General features: G+C 40.1%; 1 protein-coding gene across 1 annotated transcript; it reads right to left on the reverse strand.

The window, feature by feature from the left end:
* Positions 1–518: 518 nt before the first annotated feature.
* Positions 519–18,594, reverse strand: TRAF4 (TNF receptor associated factor 4). Its single transcript, XM_053457061.1, has 7 exons — positions 18,378–18,594; positions 4,745–4,796; positions 3,578–3,682; positions 2,984–3,145; positions 2,490–2,651; positions 1,766–1,921; positions 519–1,441 (listed from the first exon to the last, which is right to left on the reverse strand). Exons 1-7 carry the CDS (start codon positions 18,518–18,520, stop codon positions 809–811), a joined length of 1,413 nt encoding a protein of 470 aa, XP_053313036.1. The 5' UTR covers positions 18,521–18,594; the 3' UTR covers positions 519–808.
* Between the last annotated feature and the right edge of the window lie 3,293 nt (positions 18,595–21,887).

The raw sequence follows: 21,887 nt of genomic DNA on the forward strand, positions 1-21,887 counted from the left end.
TTGTGATCACATTACAGTTGCATTTCTTTGCATTGCTGCCATTTGCTTTTTTTTCTTTTTTAATATGAAAATATTGACCTTTCCGTGGCTGAAACGCTAACCATTTCGAGACTTACATATGAATCTCTTTGATACACTGGAAAGTAATGTGATCAAGATACCCAGTGTTGTGTAACTAACACCGAATTAGACCTGCCCTGACCTTCTGCTACTGGCCGTGGCACACCTCGCGCGCTACATTTTCCGATTTGTCACTTTGGCTTTATATTAGCACCTGGTCAAGTTTATCCCGAGCGAAAGAAGACCTAGTTCTTATTATCAGTATTATGGTACTGAATGAGTTTACTGGGGAACAGGTTGAAACACATTGTCCTGCATGTTCCTTTTGCAACTAATGAAACAAAACCCTGCACAAAGAAAATCCGGCTGATGTGGTGAGAGATGATATCTTATTTGGATATATTTTCTTTAAGAAGTCCAGAGTGGTTCCGATATGGATATGGCCAGCTACAATTTCCTTTATTTTTTCACTTGGCATATGGACTAAAGTGTATGTGAATTTTAGGTTATGAGTTATATCTCTCCGAGAACACATCCAGGGGGTGAAGGATAACCCTTGTTTCAAGGGTTCACAGTTGACTTGGTCATTTGTTCAAACATTCAATGGTGTGAATGAAAAACCTAGCCAAAGGTTTTTGATGCCGAGCACCATGAACATATGCGGATTTCAGAATGCAAAGGGAAACGATAGCGAAAATCCAGTTCAACAAGAGGCTTAGACTTCTTTCCTTCACTCAAATCCTTGAAATTATGCAATTATCTTCTGAGGGATCTCCACTGATGCTTTAAGAAATACAACATTGTCACGTATATAGTTGCGCTTCCTAATGTCCTCATGAGATATAAATTTGGGATATCCAAATCCAAGAGTGCTCTCATCCAGTGAGTTCCTAGAACCAGAGGGTTTTTGGAAATTCTTCCAGTTGGGATCAGGGCTGAAAGTCTCTGTGATGTGTTGGGGCTTGGACAATGATGGATCACTTTGGTCAAGTAGAGAAAAAGTAACTCGATATGAGAAGGGCCATTCTAGAAGGTTATCATACTCCCCAGGCAGAACGCGAATATACACAGACAGATAACTTCCTTCACCGCTGCCATTTCCATTGAGAAAGGCCGACACCTGGAGCTTGTATCCATATCTGTGCGTGTAAAATGCCGGACTGAAGGACTCGTAGTTTCCCCGCACCTTTGCCTCCTGTACTTTGCGTGAATAGTCACTTATCTTCCAGATAAGCACCCCTTCACTGCTCACAGACAGCTCTTCCACTTGCTTCCTCAATTCCTGAATCTCCTGCCTCTGTCGACTGACCAGGGAGGACATCATGCTAAGGTGGGACCTCATGTTTTCCTCCAAATGTCGGGTCATGCTGATTTTTGGGCACTAAAAAAACAAGTATAATTGACACCATTTACAAAGAGAAAATAGATGTAAACCTAGACGTTTTTATGCATGGAAAGAACTGAATGTATGCTTTAATTATACATTGAGCTAAAAAGCGTATGGCAGCACTTTATTCAGGAGTTCCAAGTACATATTTAAATTACTCTACCGAGAAAGAATGTTTGAAAAACTGCGCAATATTCTTTATAAATCACCGTTTGCAAGCATGACTTTGTCACAAATAGCCAGTTTGTTGCTTGCAAGTCAAAAATAACGCTATGAAGCCATTGCATCCAATATTACTATGTATGTTTAAAGACTCACCCTGTGTTTGCAACCAGAATCTTTAAATGGACAGAGCACAAGAGCAGAGCTGCAACTATCTTTTAGGTGCCCACTCAGATCCTCTCTGGCAATAGTGGTAACGCCACACTGGTTGGGGCATGTGATTGGGTATCGCGGACACTGGTACTGGTGACTCTGCAGGACAAGAGAAATATTAGTTTAGCGTTGTTAATACGTCCAGTATCTGTGTTTATTGGCGCTACATAAATTTTTCTTGGAATGTGGGATGCATTGCTACAAACAAAGGGAATCAAAGTTATTGTCTTTACTTTAGTTAGAACTGGATTTACTGTATGTATATAATATATAATAAAGTCTGTTTCATGATTCCATACCCCTCACAATCCATGTATTTTAATGAATGTCAGTGCACTACACTGCTTTGATACACAAATAATGGGTAAAACTGTATTCATTAATTCTACATTTGTAGTAGGAACAACAAGATCATCCACATGACAGAGAGAGACTATATTCTTGAACATCAGCCATTAAGATATGAAGATAAACATATAGGACATCAGTCCCCATGCAGAGTCCGGTCATGTTTAGTCCTAGAAACCTTATAATGGGATTAAGGGCAAAGTTCCACAAAAATCTAAATACTTTACATATTGCAGTAGACCTTAAAATAAAACAGTTATGTTGTTATCTTGTAGAGTTAATCTTGTCTTCCCAATCCCAGACAGCCTCCCTCTCTAACCTGTATGGTATCGAACACAAACTCCTTGTTACAGTACGGACAGGGCTGGGTACGCTTGGGACACTCTGCCAGGGAATGCTGCGATAGCATGCGCCTCATCATTCGAGCTCCGCACTTATTCTCACAGTAAACACTCTCCTGCGGACAACATCCCTGGTGATCCTGTGCAAAAAAGTTACAGTCATGGTTAGTACATACAGTTTCTAGAAATAAAAGATGACAAATGTACAAAACAGCAAATAATTAAAACACACAACACAGAGGAAAATCAAAAAAGTAACAATTTAAGGGCTGTGCACCAAATTTCTGCTCTATTGGAGAACGTAACGCCCTTGAAGATACCATAAGGCTTGGAATGGAGTTGTTACATCACGATATAGCCCATCTATTTAATGCCTTAGCTCTGCCACTTTTGATGTCTTTGAATGTCCTGAACAAACTGATACCGTTTGCAACTACAGACTAAGGGCCAGAACCGGCACAGCAAACCTTACCTCGTAAGCCTCGCCGGAGAAGTCGCTTCCACAGAATTCACACCGTACTTTACGCTTTGGACAGTCGTGCTGCATGTGTTCTGGCAGGTCTCTGCGGATCAGTTTGGTGCTACACCGGTTAGGGCAGGGGATAACATTAAAGGCACAAATGTTGAGATGAGTCTAGGAAAAAGAGAGAAAGCAAACGGTGGATGAGGGAGGCACCATCATACCAGCTGCGTTCAGGAGACATCAACCAACAGATGTCATATTACTCAGCTCATAAGAACAGTTAATCTAGAAATGAATATTTACAGCATTAATGTTTAATATCTGCCCTAGTGCACAGTCGAGTGACTGCCAGAAGCAAAATGAAATAGATGGACCTTGGGATTCAGTACACTACTAAAATCATTCAAACCAAAACATGCTAGAAACACTGTTCAAAACGATACTTTTGTCTGGAACGCCCAAAGAAAGCTTTAAATAGGTCATTAGGGAATGTGGTTGTTACCATCCCTTTGTGTATTCTTAACACACATACGGAAGGATTAGTTTGGGGAAACTGATTTCCATTACATTTATACAATTCACTCTGTTATCTTGGTTTCTTACCTGAAGCTGCTTGAGCTGTCCACTCCAGCGGCACCCTTCCTCGCTGTGTATGCATCGTATGGATAAACTAAGCACCTGGGTCTCCAGATCACGGTCTGGATAAATCTGTGTCAAAGAGATACATTGGTTAATGGTAACATGAGATTACAAAACAAGCAATCCAAGAAGAGTATAAAGAATGCACTACTGAACAAAAATGAACACATGGACATTCTGTGTTATGGACATTAGGATTTCACTTGTGTCTAAGTTGGAGAATGGCCATTAATCCCTAAGCTCTGAAAGACATTCACACACAGGACAGCTGCCAATTCAGCTGTGTCTCTATGAAAAAACACATTTGCCCTGTATCGCCATATGGGAATAAAAGAAAAAATAAAAAAAATAACAAAAAACAGGGTAGTTATATGTCGTGATCTAGCATTCTAGCTCCTGGGGGATAAATAGCATTGCCTTATGGAATGTGCGTGCAAAGAAAATGAATGTACATTCAGCAGAAGCGAGAGAATGCCATGAATCTTGGCCTCGCTCTGGATAACCAGAGGCCCCGACTGGACGTATTTAAATATCCCATTCACCAAGAGGCCTGGTACACACCAGCACAGCCTGGCACCCAGTATGGTCACTACAATGCTTCTCTTCTTTGTTTATACATCTCGATCCTTGTGTGACTCTTACTTTAGCCCATTCTGTGACAGGTTTGGCTCGGACAGAGAGAAAAAAAAACCACACTGATTTTACTCCTATTTGAGTTGCATTTAAAGAGACGTCTGGAACAGAAGGGCTTTGTTGTGGGTCCTGGTGTCAGCCCGTAACGGGTCTAGAGCAGTATTCTCTGGCTATGAATACTCGACCAGCACTTCCTGGGGCTATTTCAGGAGAAAGAGATCTTTAAACAGCACACAAAATAACTGTGCACAGAAAAATCTTTCACACAATAACTAGCCCTTTCCATAGATGCCACCATTTGTGCTTCAGTAATGGTAGACCCATCCTTCTCAGAGGGCCAAGCACCCCACAAAAACAAGACACAGTTAAAGCATGTTTGCCAAGATAACTATAGAACTTCCACACTGCACAAGAACCACGCTTACATTATTACCCTTTAAAAAAAAAATCTACCGTGAGTTATTCCAATTTAAAGCAAACAATCCGTGTATTTATTACCTTTGCATAGTCAAGTGGAAGTTGGTCTTCTGGGCATTTAAAGACTCCCTCGCTAAAAAGAAAGAAAGAAAAAAGGGAGAGTAAATAACTCTGTCTGTCACAGCTTGCACAGGTAACATATCTTTACCATGTAAGTCCAGGGCCGATTAAATGTAATATTCATATACAGACACATCATATATTCTAAGAGGCAGAATCTGGACAGACATGAATAATGCTGCACAACTCCAGTCCTTGAGCGCTGCAGACAGGTCAGGAATACCTTGTATCCCTATCTGAATGCAAGCAGTTTAATTGAGATCGCAGTCTTAAGTTGGGATATCCAGAAAGGGCAACCGGTTTCCAGTCCTCAATGACTGGAGTTGTGCGGACCTGGTTTAGAGTGTTTTCTGGTAATTAAAAAGGCATTGTCCCACCCAACCGGGAAATTTACACTTTTGTCTGATTTAGAATTTTTTTGTGGTTTTTGCACTTGTCATGTGACACAAACTGAGGCCCTGATAAGCGGTTGTTATAGAAACAAAAACACATTCTTAACAGTAAAAATATAATATATATTAAACTTTCAGAGCAAGTTATAACATGTGAGACTTGTTTTATTTTACATACTAGAGTATGTAGTTAATGTTTTGTCCAATACCAACTTTAACACACTAGGTATCAAATCTGCTCGGCCCTTGGTGGCATCTATACGCCCCTCACACAAACAAATGCCATATGATGACGCCACAGATTTCAGATATTTTGACCCAGTTTAACTTTTATTCCGAACTTTGGCCCGTCTATAGGTTGGGCTTCACAAACAAGACTATTCATTTTGCTGCAGTTTATTTATGGAAAAGGGAACGTTTTTGTCTCGGTAGTCAATATTAAGATCAAAAAGGAAGGCAGATTTTTTATTTACGATAGCTGGTATTGTATACAAAGCTGTTTGTATACAGAACCAAATACTGCGTACTCTCTGGAATGCTCTTTTTCTTAATTACTACAGAAAAGGTTAAAACATGTGGGAAAATATCAACAAGTCTGCCATGTGTGGAAATGCCATGAAAACAGACTAACGTATTTGTCATCTGTAACCATATGGTTAATGTTCTTTTCCATTTGCTGATCCAAATTAGCAACCATCACCCAGCTTTGAACACTTTCCAAAAACATACAAAAGGATAGAACGGAGATATTTCTAGGAAGAATACGGCTGTTCAGCCAATTAAAGCCACTTTGAAACATTCCGTTTACATATGGATTTACCTCAAGCTGAGACGAACAATTTTAAATTAACCCTTTTGATTCAACATACACATTTGTATTCCTTTAAATAACATCCTATATTTAAGAAGCTTTGGTCAGAGGTGAGCTTTTGCCTACTTTGTGCCCACAATCTGGTTGTTAAGGGGTCGGAGGACACCAGAGCAACCGAAAAGAATTTCTAAGACGCAAAAAAAAATAGTTTATGAAATCTTATCGATTCATATTCTCCAATGTATTAGGGATATTAAAAAAAAAAAAAAAAAAGCGGAGGGACAAAAAGGCTTATGAAATTTCAGCAGACAGCATGTTTCTTAAATGAAACACCTCATTCTGAGGTCCATTTTGAAAACTGCCACAAACCCATGATGGCCCAGATCGCAAAGTCTGAAGAGCAATGGTCTAGAGCATACTGAGCTTTAGGTTCTGTACATACAGAGAACCTAACAAAGGTCACCCTTACATCTTCCTCAGCCCCGGTGAAACTTAAAACCCCACCAGATGAAGATTCTTAACATGGAACCTATAGACTCCCACACAATCAATGTCCCTTAATAGCAGCAAAAAGAGTTGAGTTGAGTTCAGTATGAACCCCGTTACTATGAACATCTGGAGTAACATGCAGATGTTTCTAAAAGCTCATCCTGCCAGCTGGCACGTTGAAAGTCTTTGTTCTGCGCTTCTCTCCCTCGTGTAACATTCTCCTCTCTGTATAACCTCATCCCATGCTGTACATGCAAATATTCTACATAATGTTTGTATTTTTTTACACTTTTTTCTCATCCGGTCTTCATACTTGGTTTAAACGATCCCACAGAGAATATCAGTTTTAAAAAGAACACTACAATAACTTCGGTTGCAGGCAGGGCCCCTAGAAATGTGTTATTGGTCCGTGACACCGCATTTCTATTACTCCTCCTGGTTTCTGAAGGTACGTTAACGTCAATAAAATCCTTGAATTTGTTTTTGAACTCGATTGCTGTAGAATATAAAAGGATAGCGTAAAGCAGACAGGAGCCAGAGAGTCACTTATCAGTAGTTCTCTTCCCCTTCTAGTAACGCTTAACCCCACCACCACCACTCAGCTAATATTTAACTTTATCCCATGCAGAGTAAGTAAATAGACGCACAAAGCTACAACCATCTGCATTACTAGGACATAAGTCATAAAGTCCTTTTAAAACAAACTCGGCTGTCTTGCATGACCTGTAGTAGAGTTTGACTTCGCTGCACACCCACCCGCTCAGCTTACACGCCAGACACCGGCAGCGCAGGGACCATCAGACAATCTCACCTGGTGCATCAACTATGACGATTCCAGGAGGACACCCTGCATGTCACAGAGCACAGAAGTCCTATCTGAAATGGGCAGGAGTTCCTACCGACTGCTGTCAAAGTATCAATACAAGATAGTTTGAAAACACCCTTTAAATTATCTGTGGCAAGTGCAAAGGGCAAAAGAATGAGAAGTGGAAAATAATAAGGAAGTAGATAAGAGTGAATGGCAGCTAAATGTTATGCATACGGGAGGAGACTGTAAACTGCTATGTAAAGGGCCAATGTGTTTTAAACAGCAATGTCAATTTATGATTGATAGAACTGGTGTTATAGGCACCCTGACCTTACATGGTTTACGGGACAGCTGGATATTTCAGGAAGCCTTAGTAAAAGAAGATTTCAGTATAGCAGCTAAAAATTGGTCTAAAACAGCGCCTGCAAAACAATCGGAGGTTCTCGGACGAAAACAGATGTAGCATGTGCTCTACTTTCTACACTCGCTCATATCTTAAGAGGCAGCTGCTCCGCTACACACCCAAAAATGCAGTGGGAATTCTTCTCTGTAATTCCCACTTTCACTTAGCAGGGCCAAGTCCACTCACTGCCAGTCACCTGCTGCGTAACATGACTGGGTGATCCTCTGAGTAACGATTACAGAATCGAGCATAACTAATACTTAAAACACTTGTCTCCAAGTGGCGGCTTACACAATGGGAAGCATTGATTATGTTAAGAAACTTACAGGCCGACATTCAAAAAGGAAGAATCACACATTTACAGGAATTATATAAAATACACAAAAAACGCAAAACCCAAGAAAGAAAAGACAAATTAATAGAATAAAAAAATAGGAGAAGCAGCCAGCCACTATCTTCAACCCATCTCTCCACTGCCTTAAAACCTGATGTGGATAAACTGGTAGCTCTCAGCATTAGGTGACCCTGATATACATAAAGACAATAAACCTTTAATAGTCCATTACAAAAATGTATGGGCCATACTCGCTAATGGTGGCAACCAAAGGCTTTTAATAAGAGCCACTATAAAAACCATGAATTCCCAAACTATATTTACCTGTTGTACACCTGCAGGATGCTCACATATTATTAAAGAATACGAATACAGGCCAGAACGCAGTCTTTCAAGCAGCACGCAGGTGGTACAAAAGATTTTGATGGACACATCACTGATATGGATTCTAAAATACCATTTAAACCACTTAATAAAAGATGTCTAGCAACTGAATCCTGCTAGGAGTGTCTGTCATCTGGAATATTAGATTTTGTCATTCTGCACAAAGAACAAAGAAAAAGAAGGGTTTTAAATGAGGCATAATTTTGAGGATGTGTCCGGCCCTGCATTTTGTCTCTTAGTCTTCGCTTATTTCCAGTGGCAAATTATACCCCATTGATGAAGGCATTTGTACAAGCGGGCACTTGCCCAGACTGTTAATTAATGACATCATGGTTTAACTCTAGGGAATAGGAATGTTTAGAACACCAGATTACCCAGCCCACATAATGACAGCGGCAAACGTACAATTGAGGTACATATTGATAGATGCTGGATGGGATGTCTCGGAGTGCCATACAACAGCCAGACCTTCTGTTCTTTTCATAGCAAAACATTCTATAAATGAAAAGACTCCAAGGCCTCCAAACAGATCAATGGGGGATAAAGTAAGCAGACATCATGCCATATTGGCATTTGTCAGCATGCAGAGAACACATGACTTGACATGTTAAAACAATACAACATATGGGCTCTATCAGTATCTGCCAGCATAGCAACTTTCTTTTTCTCTGTATCATCTCCAACCTCTAGATTAATAGTGGGAAACTCCACAAACAAATGGCTTTCTTCTCTCTCCTTCCCAAAAACAGGTCTTGGTTAAATCCGTTTTGCCAAAGGCTAAACTGAATAAACAGATTTTCTGTAACTGGCTACTTGCTTTATTTGAGCACACGTAGCTTTGTAGAAAGCCACAATAATGAAATCGTAAGCACACAATGAGACCTGTGCTAAATCCCTTATTAGTTATGAATACACATAGTTTGCTTTATTCCCCCGTAATGGATGAATTTAAATCACAAAGTGCATTATAGTGGATAATTCAGATGTTGCAAGATGTTTCATTTTAAAGACATTACAGCCAGGAAATGAGACGTGTTCACAGTGAAACATTTTTCCGTGGCCACTTCCAGAGCACCTCAAAGAGAAGACGGAAAAAAAAAGAAGAAATAAAAAAAAACCCACAGCTTAGTTATGTTGGTAAAGAAGGCATGCGTGTTGGATCTCCACTCTAAATGTTCTTGCACAATGAACAATACTTTCAGCTTAATCCATTCTCAGAAACACATTCCTCTCCACCGATGGGATTTGTTGTGCTGCTGGACCACACCACACTCTCATCAACCATTGAGCAAGCTGTAGAAGATGCGACACGTGCCACCTTTTGAATAAATACTTCTGAGATGTATGAATGCTTGCAAGTAAGAACTGGATGAAAAAAAGTATGAATGCTTGTGAAGTATATTTTTATTTTATGTGGTATTGTTACTGGACAAAGGAAAAAAAAAACCTTAATCTTTTAAAACATTGCAAAAACTCAATCTGTAAAGTCCATTTGCCCAAGGGGCTTTTCCTGGCCGTCTCTGTTATGACAAAACATAAAGACTTAATTAGTCAAGTGATTCTACCTCTTCAAATACAGACTAACAACAATAACACATTTACACAACCTTCAGCAGTAACATTCAGTCGTACTACACATGGCCTTCAGTCATCTTTCTCTGGCAAAAACAAAATGAAAAGCCTATGTACTTCAGCATAAAAATGCAAGCACTCATTCTGGATGTTGAGTTTAAAAAAATAAATTAAAAAAAAAGGATTCAGCCTAAAACCGTAATACAAAGTAGCAGCCAAACCCCCCCGAAAACATATCAGGTTCATCTACTATAACTTGACTTCTAGGGGGCACTGAATTCATCTGAATTTGGCAACTCACAGAACCAAACCCGGCAGGGATCGTGCAGCCAACAGATAATGTACAGTTCTCCAGGGTCAACTGTTCCTGAACTACAGAAGGAACATTACAGCTAACAGATTTGCACATAGACTTTACTCCGCTCAGTGCAGGCATTAGCAAGACATCCGAGAGGAACAGCACCGGAATTTCATGCTACTTTCCCGGATAAACAATGGAAATGTGCACTCTCCGTTCAAGAGAAAGCGCTTCACTGTACTTCTCTGGGTGAAAGACAGACTTCCTTCCCATTCACCTCTGAATTTCTAGAGCAGATGACTTCCCCCTGCTGAGGTTATTTAGGGGCACTAGAACAATAAAGAGATTATGTTCTCTTCCAGAAGAATAGAAAGCACGGCTTCCAATATCTGTCAGCATTTGACAGCTCCTATCAGGGAGATTTGGCGTTCCAGCAGCACCTTGCATTAAAAATGAATTTTAGTTTGTATTACGATAAGAAGGCTTTCTATCCAAAAGTTAAAAAAAAGAAAATGAAAAAAAAAAACACTATTGTTCAAATTTATGTTTGTTGGGTAAATTAGTAGAGCTTTAAAGTTCACTGATAAGTAGACAGCCTTATTGTATTTAAAACTGTTAAGAAAGGTGTGGTCCGGCAAATTAGAGGTTCCTGCTACTTAATCCCTGTAGCACTAATCCAGTCTGCATTTCTAAGGATCTAAAAGTCATCAGTATCAATGATGTGGAACTTGAGGGAAAACGTCATTTGCAGAAATATGAGACTTCTGAGCTACGTCTCTCATGGACACAGCTCTCTCTAGAAACGAATGAAGGAGGAAATGGTGCGAAGACTTCAAGGAGGTGAAAGACTTACTCTTGAATTCTTGTTAAGCAAATTACTACGAAACAAAATAAGATTAAAAAAAAAAAAAAAACATACACAATGTTTGAAGTAATACAGTGAAATATAAGGGAGCCTTAAGGGGAGGTTTTTAGTGGCCAACCTTTTGTTGGCACCAGCTGTGTTTCTTGTGGTTTTCTTCTTGCAGAAGTGTGCTATAAAGACACATAACTTGTGGTTCAGTGGAACCAAATGAACTGTGACTGCCATCAATTTCAGTGATACTGCACCTCTGACCCCTGCAGTCCCAGACTGTGATAACATATTGCAATGAAATGAGATGCAGATCCCATGTGGCACCCAGGAGGTAGGACCATCATGTTCTCCAAATGGAAATTAACATGATACTAGGGATCGCTTTACAATTCCTGGATCTTCAAGGATGTCACTGTTCAGCAGAGGCTTACATCACGTAAAAAGAACATTACTCTTGAAGACAAAGCACTGAGCACACTTCAAGGTACACAGCCATCGTGATTTAGAGAAAGCTACACAGAAGGTGTGATAGCTGCTGCTTTTCATATTGAAACGCAGCCTGTTGAGAAGAGTTGCAGGGATCTGTCGAAAGCCATTTACACTGCCACTCAGAACAAAGGCAGTATCTGCCTCTTCACACCTAGTAGTCTCAGGCAGATGTCAGCACAGCCTCGCCATCTGTTGCTAGGCAGAATGCTGTCACAGCAAGAATATGCAGCGTGGGCAAAATCTAGCTGGCCATGGATTTCCACAATTTATTATTGAATCAGCATTTTCCATTACCAAAACTACTGTGTTTTTTTTTCCAGCTATATGCTTTACGCGCAGTTAACCGAATCCCAGTATGTCTCATAAACCGACTGAGGTCTTCTCTTATAAAAAACAATACTTTGATTTACCAGGTTCCATAACCCATCAAATAATAACCTATAAAGAAAATATATTCAGTTTTATAACCAACAACAAGGTATGACGTAACAGTAACTAAAAGGCATCCAGACCATATCTGAATAGCCAACCTGTCATCTACCAAGCCTGTTATTAAGTCGTTGATCTCAGAATTCCACGTTGTTGCCATTTAAAATATGCATCTCAATATTCTATTTCATTATTTGTTTGACCTAATTAAAATGTACCATATTATCTGTATCGATACCACATAGCTGCGCACAGATAATAAGATACTGTCGATGACCTCTGACCAGTAATTCTGGTTTGGTATCAGGGAATGAACCATACATAGGTTTCTGTGCTATTAATATCTTGTTGACCTACATGCGCCAAGTTAAGTCTCTCACTTAATTCTAAGTTTGAGTGATCACTTAGATGTGCTTCAATTTGATACTAATAAATTAAAAATAAAAAAAACGCCTGGAATGTAATATAAATTTATCTAAAAAAAAATAAAATCTTCTTCTCTAGAAGATTTATGGCTCTGGGAGGAGTGTAGAACAATGTGCGTGCATCTACGGGTATCAATGTCAAGTTCTTTGGTGATCGTTGGACAGGTATACGCAGGCCCTGTCTCTGCTCCGCACGCTTCCTTTCAGCACTTTTCATAAGTTGTCCACAAGACCAGGCCTGTTTCTTTCAATCACTGCACACAGCCACGGAAAGATTTGGGCGGTTTGAGGGATTTGCGTTAATGAGGGAAAGACAGCTATCCCAATAAATCTTTTACTAGCAACAACAAAAAAAGATAAGCATCATGAAACATAAACAGAAATTCTAAGAAACTCTTCTAATTTATGGAAGCACAGGTAAGGTAGCCTTTAGGATATAAAACTGAACACGAATCACACCCACACATCAACTCTTTCGACAGTTGCAAAAATCTATTTTTTTTGTAGGTTATTTATTGAAGAAGAGGAAGGAGGGAAAAAAATGCATGTGTTTTGTGCCTTTAAGTGCATAGCGGCGCTATGTATTCGGATATTACAAATGTACGTGGCAAGCTTTTCTGTTTAAAGGTTATTAAATGTTTTGAATCTTGAACACATGCAGGGACTTGATTTTTTCAATAAGAGCCACCCAACCCCCCCTTCATGACAGCTGCCCGATGATATTAACGGCTTGTCTGAAACTACTGCTTTTTTAAAGTATTCACAGTCGTGATTGTGTACTGGTTTAAAATGTTAAACCCAGATAAGTTGGGGTCTAATTTACCGGTGCTGAAGTCCTCTCCCCTTTACAATGGCTGCCTTGACCAATTAACAACAATCAGAGACATTCTAGGGCAGAGATAATATGAAAATGTCGAACAACCATACAAAAACCTTACAAGCGTTTTGTACAGATTGTGCACCCCCCCAAACGCTGCTCACACGAACATGCATTTTTTGTGTACAGGTGTGTAAACGCAACAGCCAAAAGTATGTTTGTGCTGAGCCAGCAGAATCAGCCGCTCTACTTCCAGTTTCACCTCCATGATACACAATCTCAGCCTTAGAAAACCACCCGGAAACACATAAATCAGACTGACGGGTTGTGTGGAGAGAGAGCTCTGGGGGTATCCATGCGCACGTGCAGAGAGAGAGTATGAGGGCCAGCTGCCGGCTGCGCACCTCCTTCGCTTTCTTGTGTATATGACGCTCCTCCCTGTGTCACTCACAGCATAGGAGCCATTGTGTGTCAGCCAAGTGGCACTTAATGAAGTCAGGAATAGAGAGGGGAATGTTCATCAGGCTCCAGACGCAGGTGGGGGAGGGTTGTAATAAATGGCTATGCAGCACTTATCTTCAATCCCCTGCTTATCCAATGAACTATGAAACCTGACCTGAAAAAATATTTGAAATCCAATGTCAGGCTACTGGGCTTGGAGCAACAAAAGCAACCGTTCCCTACGGGGACAACAAAATACTAAAAAAAATATATTTTTTATTATAATGGGAATATATATATATATATATATATATATATATATATATATATATATATATATATATATATATATATATATTCCCATTATAATACAGGACTGAAAGAAATAAAAATATTGACTTGCCAGTTATGCAAATTCTAGGCATAAAAATGTGTACACGTTATAATATGTTTGAACAGGATTAGACAGATGACAGGTCACTAGAGAAAAAAAAAATAAAAAAAGTCACAACATCACAGATGAAATCTTCCTGCTTCCTTGTTTACAAATGTGTTTCCCTATAGACTCAAAATAAAAGCCCTGCTATTGTTGTATAACTAAATCCTTTATATAGCTTTGTATTTGGGAGAAGCAACAAAAATGTTAACACACTCAGAATCATTCTATGTAACACCATATCTGTATCACGGACAATTTACCTGGCTGTGAGGCTTGAAGAGAGAGAAGGTTTGTTTAGTTTTGGGTAGGCATCTTCTCTGGATCCAGTCAATTCTTATGTGGGCTTATTCGCAACAATATGACGGTTGCCTTAAACTATGACTAGCCAATGGCTCACAGTTACTTGGTATATAGCAGCAGCTTCTGCAGCCCACGTGTATTCACTGAACATTCATGCACCTGGAAAATGTCTTTCAACATTCTGTTTCTTAAAGAAATGCCGACAACTGATGTCTTTACTGGATGTTTTGCCAGCATCTCAGACATTTGTTTCCACCAAGCCACCATTGTAAATAAGCGGCTGCCAACACAAAAGCAACAAATGCAATTTCACCAATTTATCTCACGCCATAGGGTCCAAAGCATGGCATAAAATCTTAATATAACTTTACTCACAATGAGGAGGTCATAAATATTTTACAGCAAACAGGCATGATGACTGCGGTTATGGTGCTACCGTTTTTTATGTTGGCTTCTGTAAGGGCAAAGCAATCCATCCATACAGCACTCATATAGTTAAGTACGCAAATTATCACAAGGAGTCCTACTGCTCTCCTGCCAGCACTCAGAAAAAGGAGGGTCCTATTAGCGTCGTTTTTGGAACCACTCGGCAGCTCAAAGCTCTCAAGGAATTATGTAATGATAATTTAATCCCTCCCAGTCCATTAGGGTCAATTTACTGCTACAATAGACAATGAAGGCGGCAAAAGCATCAAGTCATCCAAGGAGATGGAAAAGAAGAAGATACATTTAGAATATTTACTTTCATGCACAGACTGATGACATATTATAGATGATATGATATCGGCATATTAGTTATACCCGTATATGCAAGTCGCCCCTTGACTGATACAAGTTTTACTAGATAACAAAGGCAGAGGGAAATTATTTCTCTGGTACCTCTAAGCCTCCCACTGCCACACTTTCAATGACCGCATCACATTATTTGTGATAAAACGGACAATGTCTTAATTCCAAATATATTGCTTGCCAACTGAAGTCAATAAATCGGCCATTGAGTAACCCAAGTATATTGGCAAATACCTAGCGATGCACACCCACTGGTAGGCATGTGAAAGCACAGTAATAGCCAAACAGTGATAGGAGCCAGCCTTTAGAAGAACTCAAACAGGACCATGGTGACCGGCACAGAATGCATGAAACATTCATAAACTATGCACTCCCTTTAATTAATAATCCCATGCAGGCAAAAGAATGTGAAACCCTTACCCAACCAACCATGCAATACTGTAGACAACTTGAAGAGCTTGTACTTGAGATGATAACTGTGAAACCCAAGCAGCAACCGGTCAGTCAATGAAGACATCAACCCTTTCTTAATAAGGCTTCAACACATTCCATCCAATAAAAGCATTATAATATACTGTACTTAAACTCCAGTATGTAAGTGAAGAACTTGGAGGCTCAGGGTAAGAAACGAATACACCCATGGTCCATCAATACACCGTATCTATCTCACCCAATCAGTCTATTCAAATTCGGTCATATCCTTTGGATGCAAGTATTGTGAATTGTTGGTGCTATATAAATAAAAAATAATTATTCAACAGATCATAGTCACCCATAGCGGAACTTTGCCCTATATTGATCTACATAAATATGGCAAACTACTTAGTGCCAACGATCAGCTGAAGCGCTGACCACATAATTAGACCTCCCCATAGCTTTAGCCGTACCATCTCCATTTACCCCAAGAGGACTCCCCTTACCAATATTTAATATGAGTGGTTTTTCTGGGGGGCATGTCATAGGGTGGATCCCCAGTGATAAATTAGACCTGAAACGGTTACCCAACCAACTGTACCTCTAGCTTGACCCAACCAGAGAGATTACAAAATAACAGAACCTTGTAAATCGGAAAATTATTTCACAAATACAGTAGCTCTGCGTATCCTTGATGTCTGCTACCCCTCCCCCATCTGACATTAAATATAGCAAGTACTATATACCTTAGCAAATATGCAAAGTTAAGCATTGGGTGTACGCCTTGACATTCTGTTCATGCTTACGCTGGTCAGCTGGTTTCGCTAACCGGTGTGTGCACAAAAAGTACTTTCTTTTAACCACTTGATGCCTAGAGTAGTGATCCACATGCTGCAGTGGTTAAGCCTTAGAAATTTGAAACAGGGCATTTATCCTGCTAGCACCCAAAAACATTAACCAACTGCGCTTTCTTATTTGACCTTAAAGTAATAGAGTACTCCTGTGGACTAATAGTTTCTTCCTACATGCCAGAAAGTTACAGTAAAACAATGTAACCGTGTATACACAGAAAAAACACAAAATAGTACAGGAAATGAGACATCCAGGGCCAAGAGAGACCACTTACAAAGACACGTTCTGTTTTGCTCCGACATACTGGTCAGTCATTGTACATTTTTAAATGATCGTGTACTACTATAATGCTTGTCACAGTGCATACTGATGTTTTATAACAGTATTTATGCTACTATGCAAGTATTCTTTAAAATTATTACTGGGATACACCATCACACCATGTTTACCATCACACTACTGCCCTCACTTTACAGTGTTCCTGACATGCTTGCGAAACCAGCGTGCACATAGTCGGATTGTCATGAGTATGATGCAAGCATGATGCATAAGATAACATTAGTTTTCAACTACTAGCAAAGTTATAACGTAATCCAAGGTAGCATAAAATAATTATGATGAAATACTAGACTACTATGGCTCCCAAGTGGCTCCCAAGATTTTGCCTACCACATTCCTACATTGTAGACCAATACCCGGTCTACAGAAAATGTCATCTGTTCCCTCACGTGGCTACTATAATAAAATTGGTTCTAGAAACAGCATATATTCCATACTTGTGATTTCAAAGCATTTTTTTTTTAAATTAATTCTTTAATCTGATTCAGTTATGGGTTTCGAAAGTGGTGTAGGCTAAACCGCTGGCAAAGAAACAGTTAATTCAAAAATCACTCTGAAGAGGGAGCCCCCATAGCTGGTAATCAAATGGTTAAGTAGAAGAAATCCCCATAGACTGGAGTCATATTTTTGTCCCTGAGCATGGGGAATACGTCTGGCAGCCCAGATGAGGTTTTTGGCAGAATTACAAGCACCAGCAGAGCTGAGGACACTGTAAATCCTCCTGTCTGTAGCAGGCAGCAGGGAACTGAACAAAGGATTAGGCTGAAGGGCACAGACTCCATATGATCTGCTTTACATGTACAGTATGTGCATATTGTGTGCTTTCTCACCTATTTCCTTAACCTAAATGTGCATTTCTCTTCGCACACTAAGCCTTTACAGTTTGCTGTTTGTTGACAGCCAGCACACAGTAACAATGTAACACAAAAGCCACTCCTGCTGAGCCATTCACAGCTCTTCCTCCTTTCGATAGGTGACAATTATGAAAGCAGTCAAACGTGTGTGTGTAAGTATGTGTCAGTGTGTGTGTGTGTGTGTGTGTGTGTGTAACATTCTGATCATGAAGATAGAGGGGGTGGAAATGCTAAGAAGCTCAATAGAAAGAGTTAGATATACAGGGTATATCCTACAGAATAGGGCTTAACCCTTTCGGCCCCTGAAGCTGTGCGCAAAGGCATTGTTGGGCACCCTTCTGGTTCTGAAATGGTTAATTTGCAAACATTACCTGCAGACACAGCTAAGGGGGGGGGTGAAAGGCAATGAGATTAAGTTGCAAATACAGGAATGGCCGCATTGTAAATGAAAGGAGGAGGCTCTGTTTGCAAATAGCATTGTGATAGGCTGAGGGATACGTGATGGTTCCCATTTCAAATACCCTAGAACTGCAAATTATGAGATCATAGGTGATCAGATACAAAGAGCTGATGGGTGGATTTATTATGAGATTAAGGAGCACCGGGCTGGGTGTCAAAGTGCTATATCCCCCCCCGCTCCCCGTACCCTCAATGTGTACCTGAGGAACTCTTGCAGGCAGGTGTCACAAAAGCGATGTCCACAGGTGGAGACTTGCACCGGTTCCCTCATTGCCTTCCCACACAGGGGGCACAGGAATTTCCGCCTGAGCTTCTCAAGGAACTTGTAATCATATCCAGGCATCTTGCGTTGTGTGTCTCAGGCAACAGCACACAACAATCACAGGCAAGCAAGAAAGCTTCTGCTTCTTCTGCTGCTGCTGCTGCTGCTGCTGCTTCTTCTTCTTCTTCTTGGTGTTCACACAAAAGGTCCAAGGTCAGTAGTGGTCCTTCTCATCTGCTTGTAAACCAGGGACATCCATGCATAGGTAGCCCCAGCAGCTTCCACTTCATTCAGGATCCTTCCCTGTTCCAGGGTCCCCAGACACCGCTGCTCCCTTCAGCTGTCTGTTGCAGGGCTTGTTCTGTCTGTTCCTGCTCAGCTGCTCAAGGTACATCCAGCCCCTGCCCCTCCTATGCATGTCAAGGCAGGAGGCCCCGCCCGCCTGCACGGAAGCCCCGCCCACTACATGTGCTGCTGCTGCAGCTGCTGCCTTGATCAGGACGGAGACTGGGTCATTCTTTAAAGGGCACCCAACTCCATTAAGGAAAAAAATCTGCCTGACCCTAATGATTTTACAGCAACACAGAGGAAGAGGAGAGGAAAACACATAAACAAAGCAAAACAATGCAGCACTATGAACAAAAATGTATTTAATAACAAGCAAAAAGGTGAGGAGGAAGTGCTCTGCATGGATAGGAACTTTCCTTTTCTTAGGCTACAACATGTGTATAGTTATTAAGGGAACACATCATCAATGTATGAGATATTTTAAATATTTTTTACAGTGTAAGATATTAATAAATGACTGTGTGTACACAACACCGACACTACCACAATATATTTTTTGTACAGTGGGAAAATAATTTGGGACGTTACATGTGCTAAATCCTACCTAATTATGTGTCCCTTTGTGACAAACCCCAAGTATGGTTAAAGTGGCATTTCTAGACGCCGTACACGTAGGCTGTAAATGTAGTCACACTGGGCTTCAGGGTGGCCCATTTCAGAAGAAGTTACACAAAAGTCGTCTTCAAAGCAACAACCGGTCCTTCCAGTTACTGGTTATTAGTTATTGATCCATACAGCGCCTTCATATTCCATAGTGTTGTACAATGGGTAAATAGCACATAACACTTGGTGCATAATATAACAATTTGGACTTACAGGGACAAAAAGTAAGGAGGGCCCTGCTCAAACCAACTTACAATCTAGAAGCGGTTCAGATTTCTTACACCAAAGTGCCAATCATTGCGATGGTCCAACCATATAAGTGCATCTCATTGAAAACACTAATTAGATCTGACCCTGATAGTCTACTGTCCTGGAGACACGCAGTTAAATATTTGATTTCTTCATCATTGCTGTTTCAGAATTCTTACCAGTAGCCATAGCGGCACTTAGGATACACAGCCTCGTTTGATAATGGGACACTTAAGGTGCTTCTATTTGGTTTTTTAAATGACCAGCAAAGAGTTGGACTGTGAAGAGCTCCTGATGTATGATTCCACCCCACAAACTAAAACGTGCACGCGGCCAGAACTTCTCAAGACGCTGCCTAGACCTGTTTTTACAGGGAAAACATAATCCAATTCTATTGCTTTCAGGATAAATGTATCTTCATGCCAGTTCTGGTTTATAAAAATGGAATCACTTATTCCCCCCCCCGAGTTGTATTAACCTAAAAGCAAATGCTTTATCAGTATATACTGATGACTAATTATGTATTGAGGCAGGAACATTCATCTAATCCTGTGTTTCTAAGTATTCTTACAAGTCACCCTGAACAGTGGTCTGAAACGTATGATGTTTACCATATGTGATGACTCTTGGGACATCATGACAGCTAATGCATACCATTAACTTCTTAGAAGGATATTGATAATGATAAGTGTTTATAAAGTATATGCAATGCCTTCCAACATAAAACAGACTTGAGTCCCATAATAATGTTCATAAGGTCAATATCAAACTACTTTGATATTTATATCCATGTGTGATAATTTTTTTGGCTACAACCAATACCCCATGCACCCTCCATATAAAAGCTGCATGTTGAGGCGGAGGGCTGGTATGGTGTATGTGTGTGTATGTGTGTGTGTGGGGGGTTATCAGTCCAACAATTTCCTAAAGGGTCTTGCATACAATTGGTTTCTGTTTAAATGCAAAGGGGCATGCCTGCCATGAGATCAGTTGATTCCTCCCACTAATCCAAACAATGAATATGATGTCACCATACTTTTAAAATGATAAAAAGGTTTTGTACCATGTTAGCCGTTGAGAAAACAGGAGAAAAGTATAGTTAAAACGATACCATTTATTGGCTGAGAGTTTAATTGCGAGCTTTCGAGACCAAGTTGTTAGGTCTCTTCCTCAGGCATTAAACCTGATTAATGCCTGAGGAAGAGACCTAACAACTTGGTCTCGAAAGCTCGCAATTAAACTCTCGGTTAGCCAATAAATGGTATCATTTTAACTATACTTTTCTCCTACCATACTTTTAACTAGTAACAGTTGCATGAGGGATTCCTTAAATTAAGTATTCCAATACCGCATAGTGGAGATCTGTGTGACATTACTGGGAAATAAAAAACTGCCGTGAGAAAGTGGAGTCCTTTTTAAAATACACTTCTGGTTGTACTCTTTTGCTGCAACTTTGGTGCCCCCTGTGGCTACATCTAAAACTGCACTTTAAAAAGACACCCAGGGCCTTTCATTATATGATCTGTAATTTCACATAGGGCACTGGACAAGGGTGTAAGCATATAGTCCATCATTCCACATGAAAAACACACACTGTAGTAATTTGTTCAGCTAAAATGATATGTATTGTTTATTAATGAATCATCCAATATAATAGCCAACGGTTTTGTTGATTCACTTCTACGGTATGCATCAAATCTACAATGATAGAATACTTAGATGGGCCATCTCACATCCTTATAAAACATAGTGGGGCCTGTGAGCATGGAGTGCCAACCAAATGTTACATAACGGGTATAAAGGTATAGTGTTATACAATGATAGCCATAGAAAGTGAGAAAGCAAATTTGGTAAAGATGTTACCTTTATTGGCTAACAGACGTATAATGGATTGCAAGCTTTTGAGATTATCTAGATCCCTTCTCCAGGCATATCCAGGGATCCAACGTCCTAACACAAGGACTCAATCTGCCCGTTAAATGAGTCAAACCATGTGTGTTGCTCCCAACAAGCATCCTAGTTATTGGGATATTGCCTTCCATAGCCACCTTGATATGGGATTTCTATCTGAATTTTATTGTAGCAGTAACTGTTTGGTCATTTTTTAATCTTGGTGGGCCAGAAGCAAGCGAAACATTCCATGATTTCAGTTTTCATGCAGAAGTACTGAGTCTATGTAAGCGGCTCTGCATTTTCCAGTTGCAAATTAGATAACTGATATAGTATTTATTATATTCTGTCCAGCCTC

Source organism: Spea bombifrons, chromosome 2 (genome assembly GCF_027358695.1).
Source record: "Spea bombifrons isolate aSpeBom1 chromosome 2, aSpeBom1.2.pri, whole genome shotgun sequence".
Classification (NCBI taxonomy): Eukaryota; Metazoa; Chordata; class Amphibia; order Anura; family Pelobatidae; genus Spea; species Spea bombifrons.